The following is a 26,768-nucleotide window of genomic DNA, read 5'->3' as shown; positions in this document are numbered from 1 at the left end:
GCAAATTGCAGTATTTATTCGCCTGAGAGGACATCAATTCAAATTGAGGAAAGACAATAGTAGAATAGATGTGTGGAAATTTGCCTTCAGCCAGCAGGTGGTTGTTAGTTGGAACAAACTTCAGTCTGTTGTAGTGGGGATCAACAACTTAAATAAGTTCAAGGCAGAACTAGACAAACATTTGGGTGAACAGATGGGTGTAACGGGAAGAGTTTTTTTTTTTTTTTTTTGGCTGATGCTATATAAGCTTGCTTTCTTGCATCATATGCCTTAAAAGATTTAAAAGTGAAGAAAGAATATTATGCTGACAGCAGTTTTCTGGTTATATTAAAACAAGTGGCTAAGGAGAAACCATTAATATAAGAGAAACCCTTATCTATAATAATGAAATCATCCTTAGACTCAGGTGAATTATCATAAGACTAAATGTGGAGATATCTCTCTCATACACAAAGGGGTTTCTAAGAGTGATTTGGGCTCCTCTAGGAATTCACATCTATGGCAGGAAATTTTACATAGTCTGTAATTAAGGATGTAGTCCAGCTCCTCAATGGTAATAATATAATCAATTACTTATAACATGGTTTTGTTAAGAATAGATTTTGTCTAACGAGACTGGTAAGGTAGTATGAGGTAGACACACAACTGCTACTAGTGCAGTTAAAAATAAGATCAGAATAATTTTGCATCTAGACTTTTGTGGAACACCTTGTGCATAAGTGGTAGATGTATTGTTTGGGAGTAGTTTGCTACAGTGAATAAAGTAATGATTAATTGATTGCACACAAAGCATGGTTATACATGGGCAGTGCTCCTAGTGGACCAGTGTTGTGAGTTGGGTCTTTCAGGGTTCTGTACTGGCACTCTTGTGTAATTTTTAATTTTCATTGTTGATATTGATGATGGCATTACAGTGCTTAGAGGGGAACAGGCATTCTGTGTGTTGTCAGACACTCAGTCTAAAACACTGACGGATCCAATATCTTTCTATTTCAGAAGATTTAGGAGAAGTCCGTTTGGTCTGCCTCCCTAAAATCCACTCATGCACACCTTCTCGATGGCAAGCCCTGTTATGTCATTTAGGTGGCAACGAATATGTAAAGTCTCTACAAGACACCTCCTTAGCGTGAAAAGGAAAAGACCAAACCCTCCAGCACATGACAGCATGACGAAACAAATGGCCCTCAGTCCCCAGTGGTTTTCACTCCCCCTCTTACAGCAGTGAGAGGATCAGAGTGGAAGCAGAGGGTGCTAAGAATTTCTGGGTATGACCAGGCTGCAATGCACGGAAACTGAACTTGACCTGTTACAACATAAGATCTCTCATCGGTGAAGATAGGATATTAGAGCTGGAAAAGGAATTAGAAAATGTGAATTGGAATATCATTGGTTTGGCTGAAACAAGAAGAAGAAATGGATCACTTATAAGTTTATGAAGTGGAAATATGCTGTACACCAATGGAAACTGATAGGAGCAAAGGTGACGCTGGCTTTTGCCCATAAAGATATAAAAAACGACATTTTGGAATTCAAAAGTACATCACCAAGGGTGTCAAGACTACTACTCAGGATTTCTAAGAGGAACAAGCTAAAGGTTATAATGATTTATGCACCAACATTGAGCCATGATGATGAAGAGGTTGAAGAAATATACACGATATTGAGAGTCTTCTAGATGATCAGAAAACCCACTACACTATCGTTATGGGGGACTTCAGTGCTAAGGTTGGAAAAAGACAGTGCAGAAAGGGGAACTATAGGAAATTTTGGAATTGGTGAAAGAAATGAAAGAGGTGAAAGACTTGTGGAATTTGCAGAATCTCGATGAATGTCAGTAATGAACACTTTTTTCAAGAAAAGGGTGAACAGAAAGTGGACACGGAAGAGCCCAAATGGATTAACAACTAATGAAATCAATTTCATCCTCACTAACAGAAGATTAATCCCAGGGGGCTCACATCTAGTGAGTATGGGCTTGGCACACCCAGGGTCCTGAGCTGGATATCATCATTTTTCTCTTTCTTGGTGACTCTCTCTCTCTCTCAGGGTAATTCGGGGAATTTTTTTTGGCTGGTAATATGGCTAATGATAATAATAATAATATAATATCGTGAATGATGTTACTGTTCCGAACAAGGTAAATGTTGGAAGTGTTCACACAGAATGGTAAAATGCACACTCGATATAGATGTAAGAAAAGAAAGGAAAAAACTGACTCAAGTAAATAATACAAAGGTCTTTGAGATAACAGAAGAGGAGAAAAGGCAGTATGTACTGGAACTTAAGAACAAGTTTGAGCTTCTGCAGACTGTTCAAGACCAAGAAATTGACCAGGAATACTACAACTTTCTGAAAGTGATAAAGCCTAGGAAACATATAGATGAAAAGAAATCCAAAGAAGAAAAAATTAGCAAAGAAATGCTTGTGAAAATGAACCAAAGATGACAAATGAAGAGCAAAATAAACACTGACAAGGATAAAATTGAGTATACTGAGTTATGCAAAGCCATTAGAAAGAGATTCAGAGAGGACATAAGATTTAACACAAGAAACGTAGAACAAGTATTAAGGGTAAACAAAGGACTTAAATCAGCAGCCATGAGCAGTAATACAGAAAGACAAATGATACTGAAACTGAAGAATAGTGATGGTGTACTTATAAACTGCAGAGAAGGCATGATTCAAATAGCAGAAGACTACTATAGAGAATTATACAAGGAGCGAGGGAATGATGTCAGCAGTTGCGAAGATGGATCACAAATTAATAACACATATGACATACCTGATATACTTCCTGATGAGGTAGAACATGCTTTGAAGAAAATGAAGAATCAGAAAGCCCTGTGGGGAAGATGAAGTTACTGTAGAGTTGTTAAAATTGGGAGGAAGAGCCATGACACAGAAACTGGCAAGACTCTTCACAGAATGCATTAGAAATGGAGTAACACCTAAGGAATGGAATAATGGAATCATAGTTTTGCTGCATAAGAAAGGAGATAAATCATAAAAATTGGAAATTATAGACCAATTAGCTTGTTATCCCACATCTACAAGTTGTTCACAAGGGTCATTACTAACAGATTAGAAAGAATACTTAATAAGAATCAACCAAAAGAGAAAGCTGGCTTTAGGACAGGATTCTCAACTATGGATCACCTTCACGTAATATCACAGCTAATGGAGAAAGCAAATGAATATAAAACACCATTATGCTTGGCATTTGTGGATTATGAAAAGGCATTTGACTCCATACAGCAAAAGGCAATGTTTTGGGCACTGGAAAGACAAGGAATAGATACTGCATATATTATGTAAATCCCACTGACTTGGGATTTACTTAAAGATTTAATTACCATCAGGGGTAAAGGAAAGGGTTTTTGCTTCCGTAAAGGCGAGTACAGTGGTCAACGACAGTTTTTAAATTCTGTACAGTGGGATCAGCTGATGATGTTACCAACAGTAAATTCTAAGTGGGAAGCATTCAAGGAATTAATCGTGGATGCTACTAAAAGTTTCATACCTATTAAGAAATATTGTTCAAGGTTTAGGCCTAAATGGTTGTCAAATGAACTAATGAGACTCGTAACAGAGAAGAAAAATGCATGGGATGCATATAAATTATCAAGCGACTCAGAAGCCTATGGCAGATATAAGTTAATCTGTAATCAGGTCACAAAGGAGGTTCGGCAGGCGAAGGTAGATTACGAGAAATCCTTGGCAAAAGATGCTAAGAAAAACAGCAAGGATTTCTTTACTTATATAAACTCTAAAAGGAAGGGGATGAATCTGATTGGTCCACTTGACATCGATGGTTCGACTGTTGATGATCCTGCTCAGAAAGCAAACAAACTGAATGAGTATTTTGCATCTACATTCACACACGAGGAATTATTAAGGTTTGAAAATGGCAGAAAGTTATCAAATTGTAGCAGGATACTTAATGATTTTGTAATAACTGAGAGCAAAGTGGAAGAGAAACTGTTGAAGTTAAATGTAAGAAAAGCACCTGGGGTGGATGGGATCTATCCAGTTATATTAAAGGAGGCGGCAAAGCAACTAAGCAAACCCTTAGTCATAATTATGAGAGTATCCTTGGACTTAGGGGAGGTTCCCACGGACTGGAGATGTGCAAATGTATCCCTAATTCACAAAGGGGGATCAAAGGGTGACACGAGTAATTACAGACCAGTTAGTTTAACTTCTGTTCCGGGTAAAATAATGGAGTCGCTGGTTAAAGATGCATTGCAGGATCATCTAGACAAGACTGCAGCAATAATTCAGACACAGCATGGGTTTGTTAAGGGAAAGTCTTGTCTGACAAATTTGATAGGATATTATGATGTGGTTTTAAAGGAAATGGATGCAAAAAATAATTTTGATATCATATATTTGGATTTCAGGAAAGCTTTTGACACTGTTGCGCATGGAAGACTATTGTACAAATTGGAGCAGAATGGTATTAAGGGTAAGTTGCTACAATGGATAAAAGGATGGTTAAGTGGGAGAAGACAGAGGGTGGTAATCAATGGGTGCTGCTCTTCTTGGACTAATGATATTAGTGGAGTCCCACAGGGTTCGGTGTTGGGTCCACTGTTGTTTTGTATATTTATCAATGATATTGATGAAGGTATATCCGGCTTAATGTCGAAGTTTGTAGATGATACAAAGGTTGGCAGGGTTGTTAATGACAGTAATGGCAGTGTGCTACTGCAACAGGATCTAGATAATTTTGGCAGATGGGCTAAGAAGTGGCAACTGAAGTTTAACCTTGACAAATGCAAAGTACTGCATATGGGTACAAGTAACCCCAGAGAAACGTACCAACTGTGTGGTACTACACTTAAGGTGGTAGAAAATGAAAAAGACCTGGGAGTAATTGTGCAGGCAGATATGAAGTTTTCTGATCAATGCAGACATGCTGCCAGGGGAGGTAATGGGGTTTTGTCAATGATATATAGGAATTTTGCTAGCAGGGAAAAGGAGGTGATTATCCCTCTGTATAAGGCAATGGTCAGGCCACGCCTTGAGTACTGCGTACAGGTCTGGAGGCCTCGTTTTAGGAAGGATGTAGATTTACTTGAGTGTGTACAGAGAAGGGCAACAAGATTGGTGAGGGGAATGAAGGGATCCTCTTATCAAGAGAGGTTTAAGTTCTGCAAATTGCAGTGGCTGGAGACTAGGCACCTGCGCGGTGATCTGATTGAGCTGTATAAGGCCTTGAATGGGTTCAGCACGCTGAATTCTGATGGGATCCTTCCACTTGTTCAGATTACGAACCTAAGGGGGCATAAATTCAAATTAAAAAAGGACAGATGTAGAATAGATGTGCGGAAATTTGCCTTTAGCCAGCGGGTGGTTAATTGCTGGAACAGAATTCCATCTGTCGTTGTGGAAGTTGATAGGTTGAATAAATTTAAGGAGGAACTGGACAGGCATTTGGAGGGAATGGTGTGATTTTTTTTTTTTTTTTTTTTGGCTGATGCTGCATAAGCTCATACATTTGCTTTCTTGCATCACATGCCACCATTACTACTACTACTATTATGATTTTGAGGAAAATATATGAGAATGCTACCTCCTTTATCAGACTAGACAAAGACAGTAATAAATTTAAAATTGAGAAAGGAGTTCGACAAGGAGACACAATATTTCCGAAGTTGTTTACTGCTGCCCTTGAGGAAGCTTTCAGAAGATTAGACTGGTTGCGGAAAGGAGTCAATGTGAATGGACTAATACACAAACCATTTACGATTTGCAGATGACATTGTGATCATAAGCCATGATCCCAAAGAATTAGAGGAAAATCTTAATCAGTTATGTGGGGTTAGTAAGGATTTCGGACTAAAGATGAATATGGCTAAAACAAAAATAATGATGAACAAGTATGCCAAAGAGAGGGATATAATCATTGAAGGAGCAGTAATTGAAAAAGGTGGATTCATATACTTATCTGGGACAAGTGATTAGCTGTAATAATGATAAATGGCTGGAAGTCAAGAGAAGAGTAAATTTTGGATGGAGTGTGTACAGAGAAGGGCAGGAAATTCAGGAAATATACTCACATACTGAGGAGCAATATCCCAATTTGTCTGAAACATAAAATAATGAACCAATGTATACTCCCCACCATGACTTATGGTAGTGAAACTTGGGCACTCACCAAAAGAATGTATGAGAAGCTGAGAACTACACAGCAAAGAATGGAACGAATTATATCAGAAATAAGACTGTTAGATAAGAAGAGAAACACATGGATTAGGCAGCAAACTGAAGTAAAAGACATTCTTATGAAAACTAAAGAACTAAAATTGAGGCAGTGTTAGGTGGGTCGGAAAACTGCTAGCTTGGGGGGGAGACAAAGACTAATGGATTAACAGTAGCCACTGGCAGAGGTGAAAGAGATTCTTGCACTGCTTCTATTGGAATGAGCAGAAGCCTGAAAAACAAGGTGCAGGATATTTCAGAGACTGCTGGAAGTCATTGCGGTACAAGTAAACACATGGGTTGTGTTAGGGTAGCTAAGAAAAAGATCAGGTGCATGTATACTTGCGTGTACACCAATGCTAGGAGTTTAGTAAATAAATTTGATGAATTTGAGGTATTGCTCAAAACATCAAAGGCACATATTGTTGGGATATCAGAGACGTGGTGTCACACAGATATAAGGAATGCAGAACTGGAATTTGGGGAGTACAATGTGTATAGAAAGGATAGACAGGACAGGAGGGGAGGAGGGGTTATGCTATTAGTTAAAAAACACATAAAATCCAAGAAAGTGAAGCCAGTCGACATTGATGGACAGGGCAGTGTCGAGTCAGTTTGGTGTGACATAAGCATAGGTAAATCAAAATTGAGAGTAGGAGTGTGCTATAGGCCTAATGACTCTGATGAGTATAATAAGATACTGTACAGGGAAATAGAATGGGCCAGTAAATCAGAATGGGGGATTTTAATTTCCCAGGAATTTGTGGGTTGGTCACTCACACACTAGGAAGGCTTTTGTGGATTTATTGGATGATTGTTTTCTTCACCAGCATGTTCGGGAGGCAACTAGAGGGAGTAATACTCTTGATGTGATTATCAGTAGTGATTCTTCATGCATTAGGAATCTGCAGATAAAGGAACCATTGGGTGGCAGTGATCACAGTGTGCTGAAGTGGGATTTACTCAAGGAGGTAACTACCATCAGAGGTAAAGGGAAGGGTTTTTGCTTTCGTAAAGGCGACTGTGATGGTCTGAGACAGTATTTAAATTCTATACAGTGGGACCAACTGATGATGTTACCAACAGCAAATTCAAAATGGCAAGCATTCAAGGAACTAATCTTGGAAGCTACCAGGCTTTACATACCAACCAAGAAATATTGTTCAAGGTTCAGGACTAAATGGTTGTCAGATGAATTAATGAGACATATGGCAGAGAAGAAAAATGCATGGGATACATGCAAATTAATGGGTGACATGGAAGCCTATGATAGATATAAGTTGGTCTGTAACCAAGTCACAAAGGAGATTAGGCAGGCAAAGGCAGATTATGAGAAATCCTTGGCAAAGGATGCAAAGAAAAACAGAAAAGAGTTCTTTACCTATTTAAACTCAAGAAGGAAAGGGATGAATCAGATTGGTCCACTGGATGTTGATGGTTCAACAGTTGAGGATCCAGCTCAGGTGGCTAACAATCTAAACTAGTATTTTGCATCTACATTCACACATGAGGAGTTATTCAGGAAGGGGAATGCCGTAGGTGAAGTAAACATTGGCAGTGAGCTAGATGATTTTCTAATAACTGAGAGGAAAGTGGAGGAGAAATGTTTGAGGACAAACATAAAAAAGGCACCCGGGATGGATGGGATCTATCCAGTTATATTAAAGGAGGCAGCAAAGGAAGTAAGCAAACCCCTAGCCATAATTATGAGAGCTTCTTTGGACTCAGGGGAGGTACCCATGGACTGGAGATGTGCAAATGTAACCCGAATTCACAAAGGAGGATCAAAGGCTGACACAAGTAATTATAGACCTGTTAGTTTAACTTCGGTCCCAGGAAAATTAATGGAGACACTGGTTAAAGAAGCACTGCAGGATCATCTGGACAAGAATTCAGTTATAGCTCAGACACAGCATGGTTTTGTTAAGGGCAGGTCTTGTCTGACCAATTTGATTGGATACTATGATGTAGTCACAAAAGAACTGGATGCAGGGAATAACTTTGATATTATATATTTGGATCTTAGAAAGGCTTTTGATACTGTTGCACATGGAAGACTGCTGCACAAATTGGAGAAGTGTGGCATTGGATGCAAATTGCTGCTATGGATAAAGGGATGGTTGAGTGGCAGAAGACAGAGAGTGGTAATCAATGGACACTGCTCAACGTGGACTAATGTTATTAGTGGAGTTCCTCAGGGTTCAGTGTTGGGTCCATTGTTGTTTTCTGTATTTATAAATGATATTGATGATGGTGTATCAGGCTTAATGTCCAAGTTTGCAGACGATACCAAGGTTTGCAGGGTTGTTAAGGACACTACTGATACTATGCTGCTGCAACAGGATCTGGAAAGGTTGAGCAGATGGGGTGAGAGGTGGCAAATGAAGTTTAACATTGACAAATGTAAAGTACTACATATGGGAAACAGTAACCCCAGATCAACGTATCAACTCTGTGGTACTACGCTGACAGTGGTAGAGAATGAAAAGGACCTGGGGGTAATTGTGCAGGCAGATATGAAGTTCTCTGAGCAGTGCAGACGAGCTGCAAGAGTAGCTCATGGTGTCTTGTCAATGATATACAGGAATTTTTCTAGCAGGGACAGGGATGTGATTATTCCCTTGTATAAGGCATTGGTCAGGCCACACCTTGAGTACTGTATACAGGTCTGGAGGCCTCATTTCAAGAAGGATGTAGAGCTGCTGGAACGAGTACATAGAAGGGCAACAAGATTAGTGAATGCAACAAAGGGTTGTTCTTACGAAGAAAGGCTTAAGTTTTGCAAATTACAGAGCCTGGAGACTAGGCATCGGCGAGGTGATCTGATAGAGGTGTATAAGGCTTTGAATGGCTTGAGCATGCTCAATGCCGATGGGATTCTTCCTCTTGCTCAGAATAATCACCTGAGAGGGCATAAATTCAAATTGAGGAAGGACGGATGTCGGATAGATGTGCGGAAATTTGCCTTTAGCCAGCGGGCAGTTGGTTTGTGGAATAGACTCCCATCGCTTGTTGTTGAAGTTGATAGCCTAAACAAATTTAAGGCTCAGCTGGACAGGTATTTTGAACAAACGGAGGGGTGAAATGGGAGTAGTGGTTGGTTTTTTTTTTTTTTTTTTGGCTGATACTGAAGAAGCTTGCTTTCTTGCATCATATGCCTCTACTAATGCTAATGCTAAAAATGGTCTTGAGCAGGACACATAGCTCGAAGACATGATGACAGATGGACTAAGAAAATAACAGAATGGTACTCAAGAGGAGCTAGAAGAAGACCTGGAAGACAACGGTGGAGATGGACAGATGAAATGCATGAGTTCGTGGGTGGATGGCCATTGCACAAAACAGAAGGAACTGGAAAGTTTCTGGAGAGGCCTTCATCCTGCAGTGGATTAAAAATGGCTGATGATGATGATGACATTATAAGTTTAATGTAAGAATTTGCTGTGATGTTATGGTGGGTAGGATAATGCGTGTAGAATTTCTTGCTGCTTCTGCAGTGGAAGTGGTTAATGTAGAAGGACATCCGCCATCATATTTGACTGTGCATGGCCAATCATATAGATCTCATAATTGCTACTGATGCAGTTAAAAATAAGATTAGAAATTGGGAAGTACTAGAGGGATATACAACTAGTGACCATCACAGCATCTCTTTCAAAATATATACACAAGATGGAATTCGAGAGGTGTACAATGATAGTATATACACAAAAAATATACACTCTTTCAAAATATATACACAAGATGGAATTCGAGAGGTGTACAATGATAGTATGTATGATAGTATATATCTTGTTAAAATGCTATGTGGTATGAGTTTAATGACAACACAGAAGTTAAACTGTCTTTAATTACTTGTGTCACCCTTCGATCCCCCCCCCCCCCCCCCTTTGTAAATTGGGGATACATTTGCACATCTCCAGTCCGTGGGGACCTCCCCTGAGTCCAAGGATGCTCTCATAATTATGGCTAAGGGTTTGCTTAATTGCTTTGCTGCTCCCTTTAATACAACTGGATAGATCCGTTCCACCCCAGGTGCCTTTCTTATGTTTAATTTCAACAATTTCTCCTCCACTTTGCTCTCAGTTATTACAAAATCATTAAGCACCCTGCTACAATTTGATAACCTTCTGCCATTTTCAAACCTTAATAACTCCTCATGTGTGAATGTAGATGCAAAATACTCATTCAGTTTGTTTGCTATCTGAGCAAGATCATCGATAGTCAAACCATCGATATCAAGTGGACCAATCAGATTCATCCTCTTCCTTTTAGAGTTTATATAAGTAAAGAAATACTTGCTGTTTTTCTTAGCATCTTTTGCCAAAGATGCTAAGAAAAAAAAGATGCCAAAGTAAAAAAAAAAAAAAAAAAAAAAGGTAAAGTGCAGCCGTTATCAACCCACTGCAGGATGAAAGCCTCCTCAACAATTCATGCTGAGGGAAATGGACCATAATCTACCACGCTGGTCTAGTGCGGGTTGGCAGATCGACCGTATTTAGCAGTCAGGGGCTTGAACCCTCAGTCTACTCAAAGAGCGTGTGCTACTGCACTCCTGCTCCTGACCACTTGGCTACGGAGGTCATGATGTACCCTATGTAACATGTAGCTTTAAGTTCTTTGCATTTCTGAGTCACTTTTTTGTTTAATATCTCCTGTAAACTATTTGATACACTCCTTTTATCACTTCCCAAATCGAATTTTGAAGGAAATATCTTTATAGATTCTTTATGTTTTTTAATATCTGACACAGCCAGTATATTGGCCAATACCAAATTCGTCTCGTCAGCAATTTTTTTTTCCAGGAACACCATTTTCAAGTTGTTCTATCACTTTGAGCTTGTTAATGATAGTTAAAGTAACATGTTTTCTTTTTATTCCACTTTTCAATTCTTTAGAACCCATAATTCCACTGAAAAGACAGAATTCATGGGATATGTGGTTCCAGGATTGTTGTTGTGATTGTTATTTGGTTTTTAGGAGCATTAGCAACTAAGGCCATATTGCTCTGGGGATATGCAGTGGTCATTCCCTGACCTTTCTGCATCCTCTGTATTTGTTGGTCATGGGCTCGAACCCCGGTCTAATCAAGAAGCGTGTGCTACACACTGCTGCTCCTGCTCACATGGCTGTGGCGGCGCCAAACCTGGTTCCAGGAAAACACAATGTCGTCATCCCTCTCGCTTGTGGATGAACCCACTGCTTGGCAGATATATAGGTACACTGCATTACTGCATTCATGTAGATGGTAATTCAATGTCAGTATGGATAAACGTCTTGAGTTAAATGACTTTGAAAGGGGGATGATAATGGGTGCCTGACGCATGGGTCACTCTATCGCAGAGGTGGTACAGAAATTGCACTATCCTCGTTCGACAGTATCAAGAGTGTATCAGAAATGTACAGGTCAGTGTGTGCAATTCGGCCCTGGAAGGATTGTGCAAGGCTCAAGGGGTAGAATTTTTTTCAGCCTGGTCTGTACTTGTTAACAGGAGAGACTGCTTCTACAGGGATGGGAAACACTTAAATAGAAAGGGTGCAAGAATGTTTGCTGATGCTATCGAGGCAGTGTTAGGTGGGTCGGAAAACTGCTAGATTGGGGGGATACAAGGACTAATAGATTAACAGTAGCCACTAGCAGAGGTGAAAGTGATTCTTGCACTGCTTCTATTGGAATGAGCCGCAGCCTGGAAATTAAGATGCAGGATATTTCAGAGACTGCTGGGAATCATTGGGGTGCAAATAAACACATAGGTTGTGTTAGGGTAGCTAAGAAAAAGATCAGGTGCATGTATACTTGCGTGTACACCAATGCTAGGAGTTTAGTAAATAAATTTGATGAATTTGAGGTATTGCTCAACACATCAAAGGCAGATATTGTGGGGATTTCGGAGACGTGGTGTTACACAGATATAAGTAATGCAGAACTGGAATTTGGGGAGTACAATGTCTACAGAAAGGATAGACAGGATAGGAAGGGAGGAGGGGTTATGCTATTAGCAAAGAAACACATAAAATCTAAGGAAGTGAAGCCAGTCGACATCACTAGACAGTGCAGTGTTGAGTCAGTTTGGTGTGACATAAGCATTGGGAGATCAAAATTGAGAGTAGAAGTGTGCTATAGGCCTAATGACTCTGATGAGTATAATAAGAAACTGTGCAGGGAAATAGAGTGGGCCGGTAAATCAGAGAGTCTTATAATGGGGAATTTTAATTTCCCAGATATTGACTGGAATTTGGGGGCTGGTCAATCACACACTAGCAAGGCTTTTGTGGATTTATTGGATGATTGTTTTCTAAATCAGCATGTTTGGGAGGCAACTAGAGGGAGCAGTATTCTTGATTGATTATCAGTCTTGAATCTTCCTGCATTAAGAATTTGCAGATACAGGAACCGCCAGGTGGCAGTGACCACAGTGTGCTGAAGTGGGATTTACTCAAGGAGGTAACTACCATCAGGGGTAAAGGGAAGGGTTATTGCTTTCGTAAAGGCAACTGCGATGGTCTGAGACACTATTTAAATTCTATACAGTGGGACCAACTGATGATGTTACCAACAGCAAACTCAAAATGGGAAGCATTCAAAGAACTTATCTTGGAAGCTACTAGGCTTTACATACCAACTAAGAAATATTGTTCAAGGTTCAGGCCTAAATGGATGTCAGATGAACTAATGAGACATATGGCAGAGAAGAAAAATGCATGGGAGACATATAAATTAACATGTGACACAAAAGCCTATGATAGATATAAGTTGATCTGAAACCAAGTTACAAAGGAGGTTAGGCAGGCGAAGGCAGATTACGAGAAATCTTTGGCAAAGGATGCAAAGAAAAACAGCAAGGAGTTCTTTACTTATGTAAACTCTAGAAGGAAGAGGATGAATCAGATTAGTCCACTTGATATCAATGGTTCAACTGTTCATGATCCTGCTCAGGTAGCTAACAAACTAAATCAATATTTTTTGCATCTACATTCACATATGAGGAGTCATTCAGGAAGGGGGAATACCATAGATGAAGTAAACACTGGCATTGAGCTAGATGATCTTGAAATAAGTGAGAGTAAAGTGGAGGAGAAATTGTTGAAGATAAATACAAGAAAGACACCTGGGGTGGATGGGATCTATCCAGTTATATTAAAGGAGGCAGCAAAGGAAGTACGCAATCCATTAGCCATAATTATGAAAGCTTCCTTGGACTCAGGGGAAGTACCCAAAGACTGGAGATGTGCAAATGTAACCCCAATTCACAAAGGAGGATCAAAGGCTGACACAAGTAATTATAGACATGTGAGTTTAACTTCTTTTCCAGGAAAATTAATGGAAGCACTGGTTAAAGAAGCACTGCAGGATCATCTGGACAAGAATTCAGTTATAGCTCAGACACAGCATGGTTTAGTTAAGGGAAGGTCTTGCCTGACCAATTTGATTGGATACTATGATGTAGTCACAAAAGAATTGGGTGCAGGGAATAACTTTGATATTATATATTTGAATCTTAGAAAGACATTTGATACTATTGCACATGGAAGACTGCTGCACAAATTGGAGCAGTGTGGCATTGGTGGCAAATTGTTGCTATGGATAAAGGGATGGTTGAGTGGCAGAAGACAGAGAGTGGTAATCAATGGACAATGCTCATCGTGGACTAATGTTATTAGTGGAGTCAAGCAGGGTTCAGTGTTGGGTCCATTGTTGTTTTCTGTATTTATAAATAATATTGATGATGGTATATCAAGCTTAATGTCCAAGTTTGCAGATGGTACAAAGGTTGGCAGGGTTGTTAAGGACGCTACTGACTGACTCTATGCTACTGCAACATCTGGAAAGGTTGAGCAGATGGGCTGAGAGGTGGCAAATGAAGTTTAACATTGACAAATGTAAAGTACTACATATGGGAAACAGCAACCTCAGAGCAACGTATCAACTCTGTGGTACTCCACTGACAGTGGTAGAGAATGAAAAGGACCTGGTGGTAATTGTGCAGGCAGATATGAAGTTCTCTGAGCAGTGCAGACGGGCTGCAAGAGTAGCTCATGGTGTCTTATCAATGATATACAGGAATTTTTCTAGCAGGGATAGGGAGGTGATTATTCCCTTGTATAAGGCAATGGTCAGGCTGCACCTTGAGTACTGTATACAGATCTGGAGGCCTCATTTCAAGAAGGATGTAGAGCTGCTGGAACGAGTACAGAGAAGGGCAACAAGGTTAGTGAACGGAACGAAGGGTTGCTCTTATGAAGGAAGGCTTAAGTTTTGCAAATTACAGTGTCTGGAGACTAGGCACTGGCGAGGTGTTCTGATAGAGGTGTACAAAGCCTTGAATGGTTTGAGCATGCTCAATGCTGATGGGATACTGCCTCTTGCTCAGAATAATCACCTGAGAAGGCATAAATTCAAATTGAGGAAGGACAGAAGTAGGATAGATGTGCGGAAATTTGCCTTTAGCCAGCAAGTAGTTGGTTGGTGGAACAGACTTCCACCCCTTGTTGTGGAAGTTGATAGCCTAAATAAATTTAAGGCTCAGCTGGACAGGTATTTCGAACGAAGGGAGGGGTGATGTGGAAGGTTTTTTTTTTTTGGCTGATGCTGCATAAGCTTGCTTTGTTGAATACACCATTTCTGGAATAACATCTCATTGTGGACAGCACTGTTGGCAGAGAAAGGTGGTGGATGAATGTTGCCGTCGATGTCTGTCTCAGATTGTTTCAGCCAACTGGAGAGCGACAGTACCACAAATCATGCTGACTTCAATGAGGGGAGGTGCCAGAAATGTCTCCACCAAGACCATCAGGCTGTCATTAGCTGTAATAGGTTATGGGAGCTGCAGTCTCACCAAAGTCCCATTGATAACATCACAACACAGGGCTCTTCACCTCAACTGGGCAAAAGATCATCGGCACTGGACTGTGTATGATTGGAGACACGTCTCCTGGTGTGATGAGCCCCATTTCCAATTATTTCGAGCAGACGGTAGGGTATATACCTTACAGAAACTGCACTGTTCAGGCAGCTTCGACTTCTTGAATATCTGCTACCAGTTCCTCAAGTGATGATCTCTGTCTTATATCTCTCATAAAGGATTCTTTTGCTGCTGTGCTTTTTTTTTTTTTTTTTTTTATAACACTAATATTTATAGACAAGATCATATATCTGTATTAGGGATTACCCTGACTTCGAATCTCTCTCTCTCTTGGAATAAGCACATCACAAATTCTTTAAAAATTGGGTTTTCACTTTTGCTCTCTGTGTTACTTTTCTTCTAAATAGCTACCTGCCCTTTTGAAACCTCAAATCTGGCCTACCATGGAATACTGTTCCAAAATTTGGGGCAGTGCCCCTTCCCTATCCTCTCTCAGGCTTCTGGATTCGGTGCCTCCATAGCCAGGTGGGCAGGAGCAGGAGTGCATTGCACATGCTTCTTGATTAGACCGGGGTTCGAGCCTGTGACCACCAAATATGGAGGATGCAGGAAGGTCAGGGAATTGACCACCGTATATCCCCGGAGCAATATGGCTTTAGTTGCTAATGCTCCTAAAAATCAAATGACAACCAATAACAAGCTTCTGGATTCCATTTAAAATAGGGCAGTTAGGTTAATTAATGACCCATCTCTTACAAAAAATCTCCACTCATAGATCATCTTTTTCTGCTGCATGTCTTTTCTATATATGTACTTCCTTGGGCACTTGACCTCTTCAATTCCCCCCCCCCCTCTCTTTTCCAGGCTAGTCCAAACATATGTCACAACCAGTCAATGTTCACTTACTATCCAACTTCAAACTCACAGAACAAACTTGTTGTCTTCCTCATTTATCCCTTCAACTTCTGTTTTCTGGAATAATTTCCCTTAACACATATTTCTTGAAAATTGCAATCTACAGAAATTCAAGTGTAATGTCAACAAGTATATTCTTTCATCTTCTTAACCTTCAACCTGTGCATTGTATTAAGTGCTGTATATTCTAATACTTTTCATGTTTGAGGTTTTCATTAAAAAAAGTTCCGAATTGTTTTAATTAATTGTTAATGAACTTTACATATGCATATTTTAAGATTTCTCCAACACATCTTTTATTTTCTCTGTCAAATCTACAAAACATGTGTAATTGGTCCATTCATTTATAATGATTTTTCTGTTATCTGCTTTACCACAGCTTTTATTTATTTCATCTATTACCAGGTAGAGCAATATTGACTGTAATACTGTGATAAATACAGGTGTGTGTGTGTGTGTGTGTGTGTGTGTGTGTGTGTGTGTGTGTGTGTGTGTGTGTGTAACCTGTATTCTAGGCCCATTTATGTGAGAATAAAAAATCAAATAACTCATAGGAAAATGTTAGTCAAAGAGGAGATTAACTAACTACAGCATTAAGTGGAAAAGCTTTTATAAATATCTTATTATCTGTGTCAAATATAGACCTTTCTGAGTGAGGGATAAATGAAACTATAATAGATACCACTATATGATCACAGAGTTTCACTCCGCCTATTTGTACATATTGTCAGACTACACTTACGGTGAGGCATATTCTAATAAATTGCAATGATTATAATAATTATCGAAAAAAAATTTTCAAATCGCTTTCATATCTGCAAGAACCTTTGAAATTACCCCATCTGATTGGAGACAATGCAAATCTAGCTGAGTTCTTTTATTTCTTAAAGCAGACGGGATTATTTTACAGATTTTAACTGTAAATTGCACTATCAAATAGAATCAGGCACAATATGGCCTTAGCAGCCCTTGTGCCATTAAACAACACATCAACCAACCAACCATGTTAAATTTTTACCTGGTCTTGGCGCATTATAGCCCTAGCTGCTAATGCGCCAATAAAATTGAAATCAAATCAAATCAAATCAAAACAGAGTTTCACTGTGTGTGTATCAAGTGAAACTTTGTAATCAGAAAACTTTACAAAAATTATATCAAGTGAGGATTAATGAAATAATACTATTGAACTGAATTTCAAAAATGGATATAAAAATAGAAATGTGTTGCCTAATGTATTTTGACTGTTTAGTACTAGCTTTAAGAATTTCAGTAATGCTCATACTTCTTTATTTATTTATTATGCTTCTTTGCAATCATAAGAATAATTCCTAATTTGAACACTAAATGAATAAATACTTATATAGATGAGAATATTTGTAGGAGTTAATTATTCGGTTATATCAAAAATATGTCATTTAAGCATTAGATTAACCTATTACAAAAACATTCACATGACATAGGCTAAAATGAATTTGCAAGGTGCATTCTGAGTTCTTGTATTTCCATATTTAATGCAATTTTATATTCTTAGAAATGCTTTTGTAATGTTTTCAGATAGGATAAACTTTCTTTGATAATAAAACTAATTTATTATTTCTGTTAACATTGTTATGGAGAAGTATGTTTTAATAACCTGCTTCTTTACTTTTATGCCATTTTTTGTAGATTACTGTACCATTGAATACAAGTATGGCTACTACTTTGCAGTTTGCTCTTGGTAAGCAGTGTTTAAGTGTCAGAATGTTTACGGGTATTTCAGAATTAAGTATATAAAAGTCATTATACATGTTGGGGCATAGTCCCTTTTTGTACATAGATATCAGAAAACTGGGTAACTACCTTAAATTTATTCAAACTACTGATTTCTGTCTGGTGTTGCAGAAGATAAACTAACACCAGATAGAAGTCTGATTTACAGCAATTTGTTTATTCCAGCAATAAACTACCAACTGGATGAAGGTAAATTTCCATACATCCCTCAACCATCCTTCCTCAGTTTGAATTTATGCCTCTCATGTGTATAATTTCAGAAAGAGGAAAGGTTGTATCAGCATTGAGCTTACTCAGCCCATTAAAAGCATTAACACCTCAGTCAGACCTCCTTGCTAGTCCCCAGATGTTGCCATTTATAGAACTATTTTACATGAAGCCTTTCATAGTAAGAACACCCTTTTGTTTTCCCCATTAATCTCATTGCATTCTTTTACACCTGTTCCAACAGGTACACATCCTTGTTAAAACAAGGCTTCCAGATCTGCATCTGCATTCCTTACTCAAGATATGGCATAACCATTGTCTTATATATATATGGCGCCTCCGTAGCCAGGTGGGAAGGAGCTGCAGTGTGTAGCACACGCTTCTTGATTAGACCGGGGTTCAAGCCCGTCACCACCAAATACGGAGGATGCGGAAAGGTCAGGGAATGACCACCGCATATCCCCCGAGCAATATGGCCTTAGTTGCTAATGCTCCTAAAAAAAAACCAAAAAAAAAAAAAAAAAAAAAAACCATTGTCTTATACAACAGGATAATCACCTACTTATCTCTGCTGGAAAAATTCTGTATGTCATTTACAAAATCCCATGAGCTGTCATAGTAATAGTAATGGAGGCATATGATGCAAGAAAGCAAGCATGTAGCATCAGCCAAAAAAAAAAAAAAAAACAAAACAAAATTTCATACATCCATTCCCTCTAAAGGTTTGTCCAGTTTCTCCTTGAATTTATTTAAGCTATCAACTACAATGACAGATGGAAGTTTGTTCCAGCAATTAACCACCCGTTGGCTAAAGGAAAATTTCCGCTCATCTATTGTACAACTGTCATTCCTCAATTTGAATTTATGCCCCCTCAGGTTCATAATCTGAGCAAGTGGAAGAATCCTATCAGAATTCAGCATGCTCAACCCATTCAAGGTATTAAACATCTCAATCAGATCACCTTGTGGGTGCTTAATCTCCAGCCACGGCAATTTGCAGAACTTAAGCCTTTCTTGGTAAGAAGAACCCTTCATTCCCCTTACAATCTTGTTGCCCTTCTCTATAAATGCTCAAACAACTCTTACATCCTTTCTAAAATGAGGCCTCCAGACCTGTACGTAATACTCAAGGCGTGGCCTGACCATTGCCTCATACAAAGCAATAATCACCTCCTTTTCCCTACTAGCAAAATTCATGTATATCATTGACAATACCTCATGATCTGCTCTGCCAGCCTGTCTGCATTGCTTAGAAAACTTCATATCTGACTGCACAATTACTTCCAGTCTTTTTCATTTTCTACCACCCTAAGTGTAGTACCACACAGTTGGTACATTTTTCTGGGGTTACTTCTGCGTGTAGTACTTTCTTTGGTGTGGTACACCCTAAGTGTACATTTCTGTGGTACACCCTAAGTGTACCACACAGTTGGTATATTTCTTTGGGGTTACTTCTACCCATATGCAGTACTTGGCATTTGTCAATGTTAAACTTCAGTTGCCACTTCTCAGTCCATCTGCCTAACTTTTGTAGATCCTGTTGCAGTAACATACTGTTTGTACTGTCATTAACAACCCTGCCAACCTTTGTATCATCTGCAAACTTGGACATTAAGCATGATATTTCTTCATAAATATCATTGATAAATATATGAAACAACAGTGGGCCCAACACCGAACCCTGGGGTACTCCACTAATAACATTAGTCCACGAAGAGCAGTGTTCATTGATTACCACTCTCGTCTTCTCCCATTCAACCACCCCTTTGAATGAAAAGTTGATATTTTAATCTGGAATTACTGCTACTCATATGCAATAATTCCTGATACTTCAGTTTCCACTTTACAGCCCATCTGACTTATTGTTCTAGATCTTGTTGCAGTAGCATATGTTGATTACTGTCATTATGCCTCATCAGTATCATTAATAAATATGGAAAACAACAATGGGCCCAACACTGAACTCTGGTGAATTCTACTAATAAAATTAGTCCAAGAAGAGCAGTTCCCATTTATAACTACTCTTATGTCTTCTGCCATTCAACCTTCCCTTTATTCATAGCAGTAACTTGCTTTTAATGCCACACTGCTCCAATTTGTTTAGCAGTTTTTACATGCAAAAGTTTAAAAAGCATTTCTGAAATCTAAGTATATAATATCAGAATTAATATTTGAATTCAGTTTCTTTGTTACTGATTCCTAGTGCCAAATAAGATTGGTCAGACAAGATTGCTGATCAACAATTCATGCCGTGACTATCATATAACTGCATTCCTGTCTAGATGGTCCTATATTACTTCTCTAACCAGTGACTGTTATTTTTCCCTCAAAAAGAATTGAAGCTAACAGGTCTATAATTATTTGCAACATGATCCTCCATCTCTGGATTGGAGGATACATTCTCACATCTCCAGTCCATAGAGACTGTTCCTGAATCCATGGTTGGATTCACGGAAGGTCCTTAACGGATCTTCAACAATTAAACCACTTATCCCCTTCCTTCTTGTCAGAGATTTCTTATAACCTTCCTTCTTGTCAGAGACTTCATGTAATCTTCCTTAACTTGCCTAACCTCTTTTGTGACTCTATTGCAGACTACTAGTTTATATATACAGCCATCTTCTGTATCACTTGATAATTTATACCCAGCAACCATAATGAAATATAGACAAATGTATTAGGTAAATGTATGAGTAGAGGTGCTGACCTGTCAGGTGTAGTTACAATGGAAAACAATTATTATTACGTCGTGCCTGAAAAATAAAAGCAAAAATAAAAGCAGATTACATAAAATTCAATAAAATAAACGAAAATATACATTTATATAAATGTATAAAAATGCATTTATATATAGATGAAAATATGCTTTTATTTTTCAGGTGGTTTTTAATAATTTTTTTTTTACTGTAACTACACCTGATAGATCAGCACCTCTACTCATACAACACATACTTAATATATATATATATATATATATAATAAAAGAATAATAGTATTAAGAAGCTAAGCAATCAATAGAGGGTGGAGAGTAACAGTACGAAAAGGAAGGTAGCATTGATTATGGATCAGGGACACTGCATTAGCAAAATGTACCCTACAGCCATAATGTGTGTATATATATATATATACAGTCGATTCCGGTCATTTGGGACGCATCGGGACTAGTGCATTTTGGCCCAATTAAGCGGCTGTCCCAATTATCCGATCACTGTACAATCAAATCGCGTTATGATGGACTCACCATAGTAAAGTACCATTCACTATACGATGCGCAGTAAGTGCCGGTCATTGTGATCACGTTTGTGAATTGAATTTTAATTCTATTAAACAGCGATTATAATTAGCGAAAATAGGAGGAATATTATCCAATAAAAGTAAAGATATATTCAGCACAAATTTACCCTTTCTTATTTTTAATTTACCAATTAAAAAATTAAATGATACTTGAAAATCTGAATAATTAATATGTACTGTAATATGTACATGCTAACTAGTTGACATTTCTGTTCACTGACCTTTGTGGGTGGGGGTTAAAACTTAAACAGTAAAAAGGTAAGCAATCAATAACAAAGAACACGACACACACACATTGCAAGTAACACAATATGCACAAGTGGCTGTAGTATCATTGTTGTTTGTTTTTTTCCAGTTTCAGTTTGTTGGGGTATAAGTGTCCATATTCCTTGATGAAGTTTGGGCAGTTAACTATGAGGTCATCTATATATATCTGTAGAAGTTAAGCTCCTGTGGAAATGAGTTTTCAGACCAATATAGATATAGGTTTGCTATTATGTATGAAGCAGGACTTCCCATAGGTGTTCCGTTAGTTTGTAGATATACTGTCTTGCTGTTGTATACAAAGTTATTGCATAGGTTCACTAGGTTGTTCCAGTAGTTGGTATTGCAGGTTATATTCTCTCTATATTTTGCGTATATATCTTTGAGTACTGTTTTTAGCTTGGTTTGGTTAATAATTGTAAATAAGCTGTGGAAGTCAAAAGTTTGTATACTGGAAATGTTATTCTGTAAGGATTTTAATACTGGTAGGTTGTTGCTTATAATTATGCTATTTGGTATGATGTTCAACAAGGGTTGTAGTAGACGTTCAAGAGTTTTGCCCGGTTTGTGAACATAACTATTCTTGCATGAGGTTATAAATCTGAAGCCTATGGATTTTTTATGGAATTTTGGAATGAAGTATATATATATGGCAGACTGTAATTGCTAATGTTCGGTTTTAATTTTTTGTTAAAGGCTATAAGTTTCTTTGTAATGATATTGCAGGAACTGGATATAGGTTTGTATGTGTTGCTGGAGTTAAGTTCAGTTCTCAAAGTGCATGCATAAAATGTTTTGCAAATTAAAGCATAGTTATTTGATGCTTTATCTACTGGTGTAATGATGAAATCTTTATGTATCTATAGCAGTTTTTGTTTTAGTTTAGCTAGGTTATAGTAGCTGAATTTTTACTGGCTATATCTATTTGAACTTCGTGATGTAAATTTATGTTTTAATAGAGTGAATGTATTGCTAATCCACATATGGTATGCCTCCAGTGGCATAGCTACCATGTAGGCAGGCAAGGCAATTGCCTCCATGGCCAGGCCCTTTAGGGGCCTGGCATCTTTGGCTGTCTCCTGTTTTTGCAATTTTCATTAATTAAGTAGGGGCCCGAATATGTTCTTTGCCTCATGGCCTGAAAAAAGGTAGCTACGCTAGTGTATGCCTCTATTGGTGTGTTATGTTTATGTGTTTGGCAAAAGCAGTAGTTTTATAGGTCTTGATATAGCTGGCCCCGGGTGCCAAGCGTTTCCGTGGCCAAGCGATTCTTGCGAGTTTATAAAGCGTTTTTCCTCCAAGTGACAGAGTTTTCCTTGTTTTTCTCTTAGAATTAATATTTTCTGTTAAGTAGCTCTACTTACTTAAAAACACTAAGAAGAGAGCCCAGAAGAAGGCAAGTACCTTTTTCTTTAATTTTGCTAGCTGTACTAACTTACTAACTCTACGCTTGGCCACCAAGCGGCACTGCTCCTGCCTCCCCGTGGCGGGGCCGGTAACCTGGGAGGTAAAGGCAAACCCCCAGGGCAAAAAGGAGCGATCATGGATAAAAATCATTATCCAAACTTAGAGCCTTTGAGCTCAAGAGCGGAAGATTCTAAACCTGACCATGACTCAAGTCAACCTAAAAGACTGCGAAGAGAAGCAGAATGTCATGACGATTGCCCAAACTTCCTGGTGATTCATTCCCTATCTGCCCAACCTGTGGGTAAGTTGTCACCATTCTTAATTCAGAAAATCTTGGAGTCAATTGCTGGATCACCAAAAATGGTTAAAAGACTGCAATCCGGAGACCTTCTGATAGAAACAGCCACCTCAAAACATTCTGAGCGGCTCTTAAAAACAACAACATTTGGTGGGTTGACAGTAGAAATTACTCCCCACAAAACACTAAATTCATCAAAAGGTGTCATCAGCGAGTGGGACCTAATTACAGTCTCCGAAGAAGAACTACTCCAAGAACTCAGCAGTCAGAAAGTAGTAAATGTAAAACGGATCATGACGAAAAAAGATGGAAATCTTACTCCAACAAGATCCATCATTCTGACATTTAGCACTCCAGACTTACCATCCTCTATTAAAGCTGGTTATTTAAACTGCCGGATTCGACCATACATCCCGAATCCTGTTCGTTGCTTAAATGTCAGAAATACGGCCATTCCCAGCAGGCTTGTCGCGGGAAGCCACATGTCCCATCTGTGGCTCTAAAGATCACACCCAAGCGGATTGTTCAGTCAAAACTCCTGTTTGTCCAAATTGCAAAGGAAGCCATCCAGCCTTTTCCAAAACTTGTGAGCTATGGATAACAGGAAAGAAAATACAAAAATACAAAATTGAAAATAAAGTCACGTTTCCTGAGGCACGTAGACAAGTTATGTCGACCATGCCTAGTGGTCGTTCTTATGCAGCTCGAACTAGAAACTTTGTTTCTACTGCAGCTCAAACGGATGTATCAGTTCCGCCTAATACCTCTCTAGCGAATTGGCTTAAAGTTACACTTTCAACCTCTAAAAAAGATAATCCTCCGAAAAAAACTAGCGAAGCCACAAATACTCCAATCAGTATTCCTACTCATACCCCATTAGTCTCAGTTGAAAAAGAACAATTAAAATCTCACTCAGTCTCAAAAAAAATGGAATCGCCTACCAATAATATGGATGTAGATGAGCTGCTAAGTAACGAGGAGCCCATTCTAGAACTCCATGCAGATGACACCATGGATATTGGACGCCCCACATTCCCAAAAAAAGACCGGAAGAAATGTCCCACGAACAAAAAACAGTCAGACGAATCATCCTCAGCTAAATCTAAATAATGTATAACATCATACAATGGAACTGCAGAGGACTAAGTAGTCATTCTGATGACTTAAGGGATTTACTAGCTCAATTCAATCCCATAGGTGTATGCCTACAGGAAACTTTCTTGTCACCCCAAATTTCACCAAAATTTTCAAATTATGTGACGTACAGACGAGATAGGAGTTCAAACTCTCCTGCTCGTGGCGGAGTAGCTATTCTTGTTAACTCCGACATTCCATCCAGGCCGATCCAATTGAGAACCACTTTAGAAGTTGTCGCAGCTCGTATTGCAGTTGGTATTTCAGTTACCCTTGTTTCCATCTATATTTCACCATCTCTACCATTTCCGCATTCAGAACTTGACAGCCTGATTTCACAACTCCCAACTCCAATTTGTCTCTTTGGTGACTTTAATGGACATCATCCATTGTGGGGGTCTACTACAATGGATAGAAGAGGCAAATTGATGGAGGAATTCATGAACAATAATGATCTTAATTTATTAAATTCTGGATCTCCTACTTACATACACCTAGCAACAGGATCTGTTTCTGCAATAGACTTGTCAATTTGTTCACCATCTATCTTTCCAATCATGACATGGTCAGTTTTAACCGATCCCTTTAACAGTGATCACTTTCCAATTATTTGCTCACTACAAACAAGAGTAACTCCGAATCCTGTTCAACGATCCAACTGGCAGTTTAAAAAGGCAAACTGGGGAGGGTATTCTGCAAAAATACTCTTAGACAGATGTTATGTTCAAAGACAACATATTGATGAAGTAAATACTTATATAATCAATCAGATTCTCACTGCAGCTAATGGTTCCATTCCAAAATCCACGCTTTATCACAAACACAGAAATAACTGGTGGAATACAGAGTGTTCAATTGCCAAACAGGAAAAAAACCGTGCTTGGAATAATTTCCGCAAGTATCCCACCACTAGTAACCTAATTGCTTATAAAAAACTCAAAGCGAAAGCTAGACAAGTTAGGCGGAAAGCGAAACGGGATTCTTGGATTGCTTTTGCCTCAACCATTACCAAAGACACGGATACACGAGTCATCTGGAAAAGAATACAGGCATTAAATGGCAAATTTACTCGGCTGCCCTCTCCGATACTTCATTGGAGAGGGAAAGACATTTCTACTCCTGAAGAAGTTGCAAATGCATTAGCAGAATCATTTGCAAAAATATCAGCTTCTGCCACCTATGCGTCCACCTTCCAGAACATCAAAGCAGGTGCGGAACGATATAAAATCAACTTCTTCACGCGCCGCTCACTGCCGTACAACCAACCGTTTACATTAATAGAACTTCAAGAATCATTAAACAGATCTTCCAATAGCGCTGCAGGTCCAGATGGAGTTCATTACATTATGCTAAAGCATTTACTTGATGAAGACTTGAGAACTCTATTAATTTTTTATAATCGGATCTTCACCGAAAATGCCTATCCTTCTTCATGGCGCCATTCGTTCGTTATCGCCTTACCAAAACCAGGAAAAGATCCTTCCTGTGTTGAAAATTACAGGCCAATATCTCTTACGAGCTGCATGGGAAAAATTTTCGAAAGGATGGTTCATACTAGGCTCACCTACATCCTGGAGTCAGAGAATCTCCTTCCAGAACAACAATATGGCTTTCGGAAAAATAGATCAACACTGGACGTGCTTATCAAAGCCGAATCTCATATCCGCAATGCCTTTGTCATGAAACAACATCTAGTCATGGTCAATTTAGATCTTGAAAAGGCATTTGATACAACATGGCGTCATGGTATTATTAGGGACCTTTACCATCTGGGGCTTCGGGGCCATTTGCCGGAAACAATTCAAAATTTCCTGCAATTGCGCTCTTTTCAAGTCCGATACAAAAACGTCCTCTCTACATCTCACATACAGGAAGAGGGAGTTCCGCAGGGATCAATACTCAGTCCAACACTGTTTTCAATCCGAGTTAGCACAATGACACGAGATATCCCAAAAACTGTTCAAACTTATATGTATGCAGATGATCTTACCATTTCCTGTCAATCTCAAAGTATGAATACCATTGAACGGCAGCTACAACTAGCCATAACCAAAATAGAGGCCTGGACTTCACGGAACGGTTACAGATTGTCAGAAAAGAAATGCACTGTCACTCACTTTTGCAAGAAGCGAGCTCTCCATCCGGAACCTGAACTACAAATAAACAATACTCCAATCCCAATTGTTAATACCGTTAAATTTCTTGGACTATTACTAGACCGCAAACTAAATTTCCAAGCTCACATCAGTTATTTGAGAACTTCTTGTTTAAAGCATTTAAATATACTTCGTTCGGTCTCATCTATGTCATGGGGAGCTGATCGCTGTACTTTGTTGCATCTTTATAGAAGTTTAATCCGTTCACGATTAGATTATGGTTGTCCAGTGTACGACTCTGCCAGGAGCACTACT

At 38.8% G+C, this 26,768-nt stretch overlaps 1 protein-coding gene across 2 annotated transcripts in view; it reads left to right on the top strand.

Moving 5' to 3' along the window:
- LOC150086817 (reelin-like) overlaps window positions 1–26,768 on the top strand; it is a 1,004,591-nt gene that overhangs the window by 69,554 nt on the left and 908,269 nt on the right. For both annotated transcript variants that reach the window (XM_090372773.1, XM_090372772.1), the window contains exon 5: window positions 17,649–17,700. In XM_090372773.1, the coding sequence (XP_090228899.1) occupies window positions 17,649–17,700 (52 nt within the window). The remainder of the gene's footprint in view (window positions 1–17,648; window positions 17,701–26,768) is intronic.

The sequence above is a fragment of the Mastigoproctus giganteus genome, chromosome 4 (genome assembly GCF_048544385.1).
Source record: "Mastigoproctus giganteus isolate SK-2022 chromosome 4, ASM4854438v1, whole genome shotgun sequence".
Taxonomy (NCBI): Eukaryota; Metazoa; Arthropoda; class Arachnida; order Uropygi; family Thelyphonidae; genus Mastigoproctus; species Mastigoproctus giganteus.
Note: the sequence above shows the minus strand (reverse complement) of the source record. Positions and strands in the feature narration are given on the sequence as shown.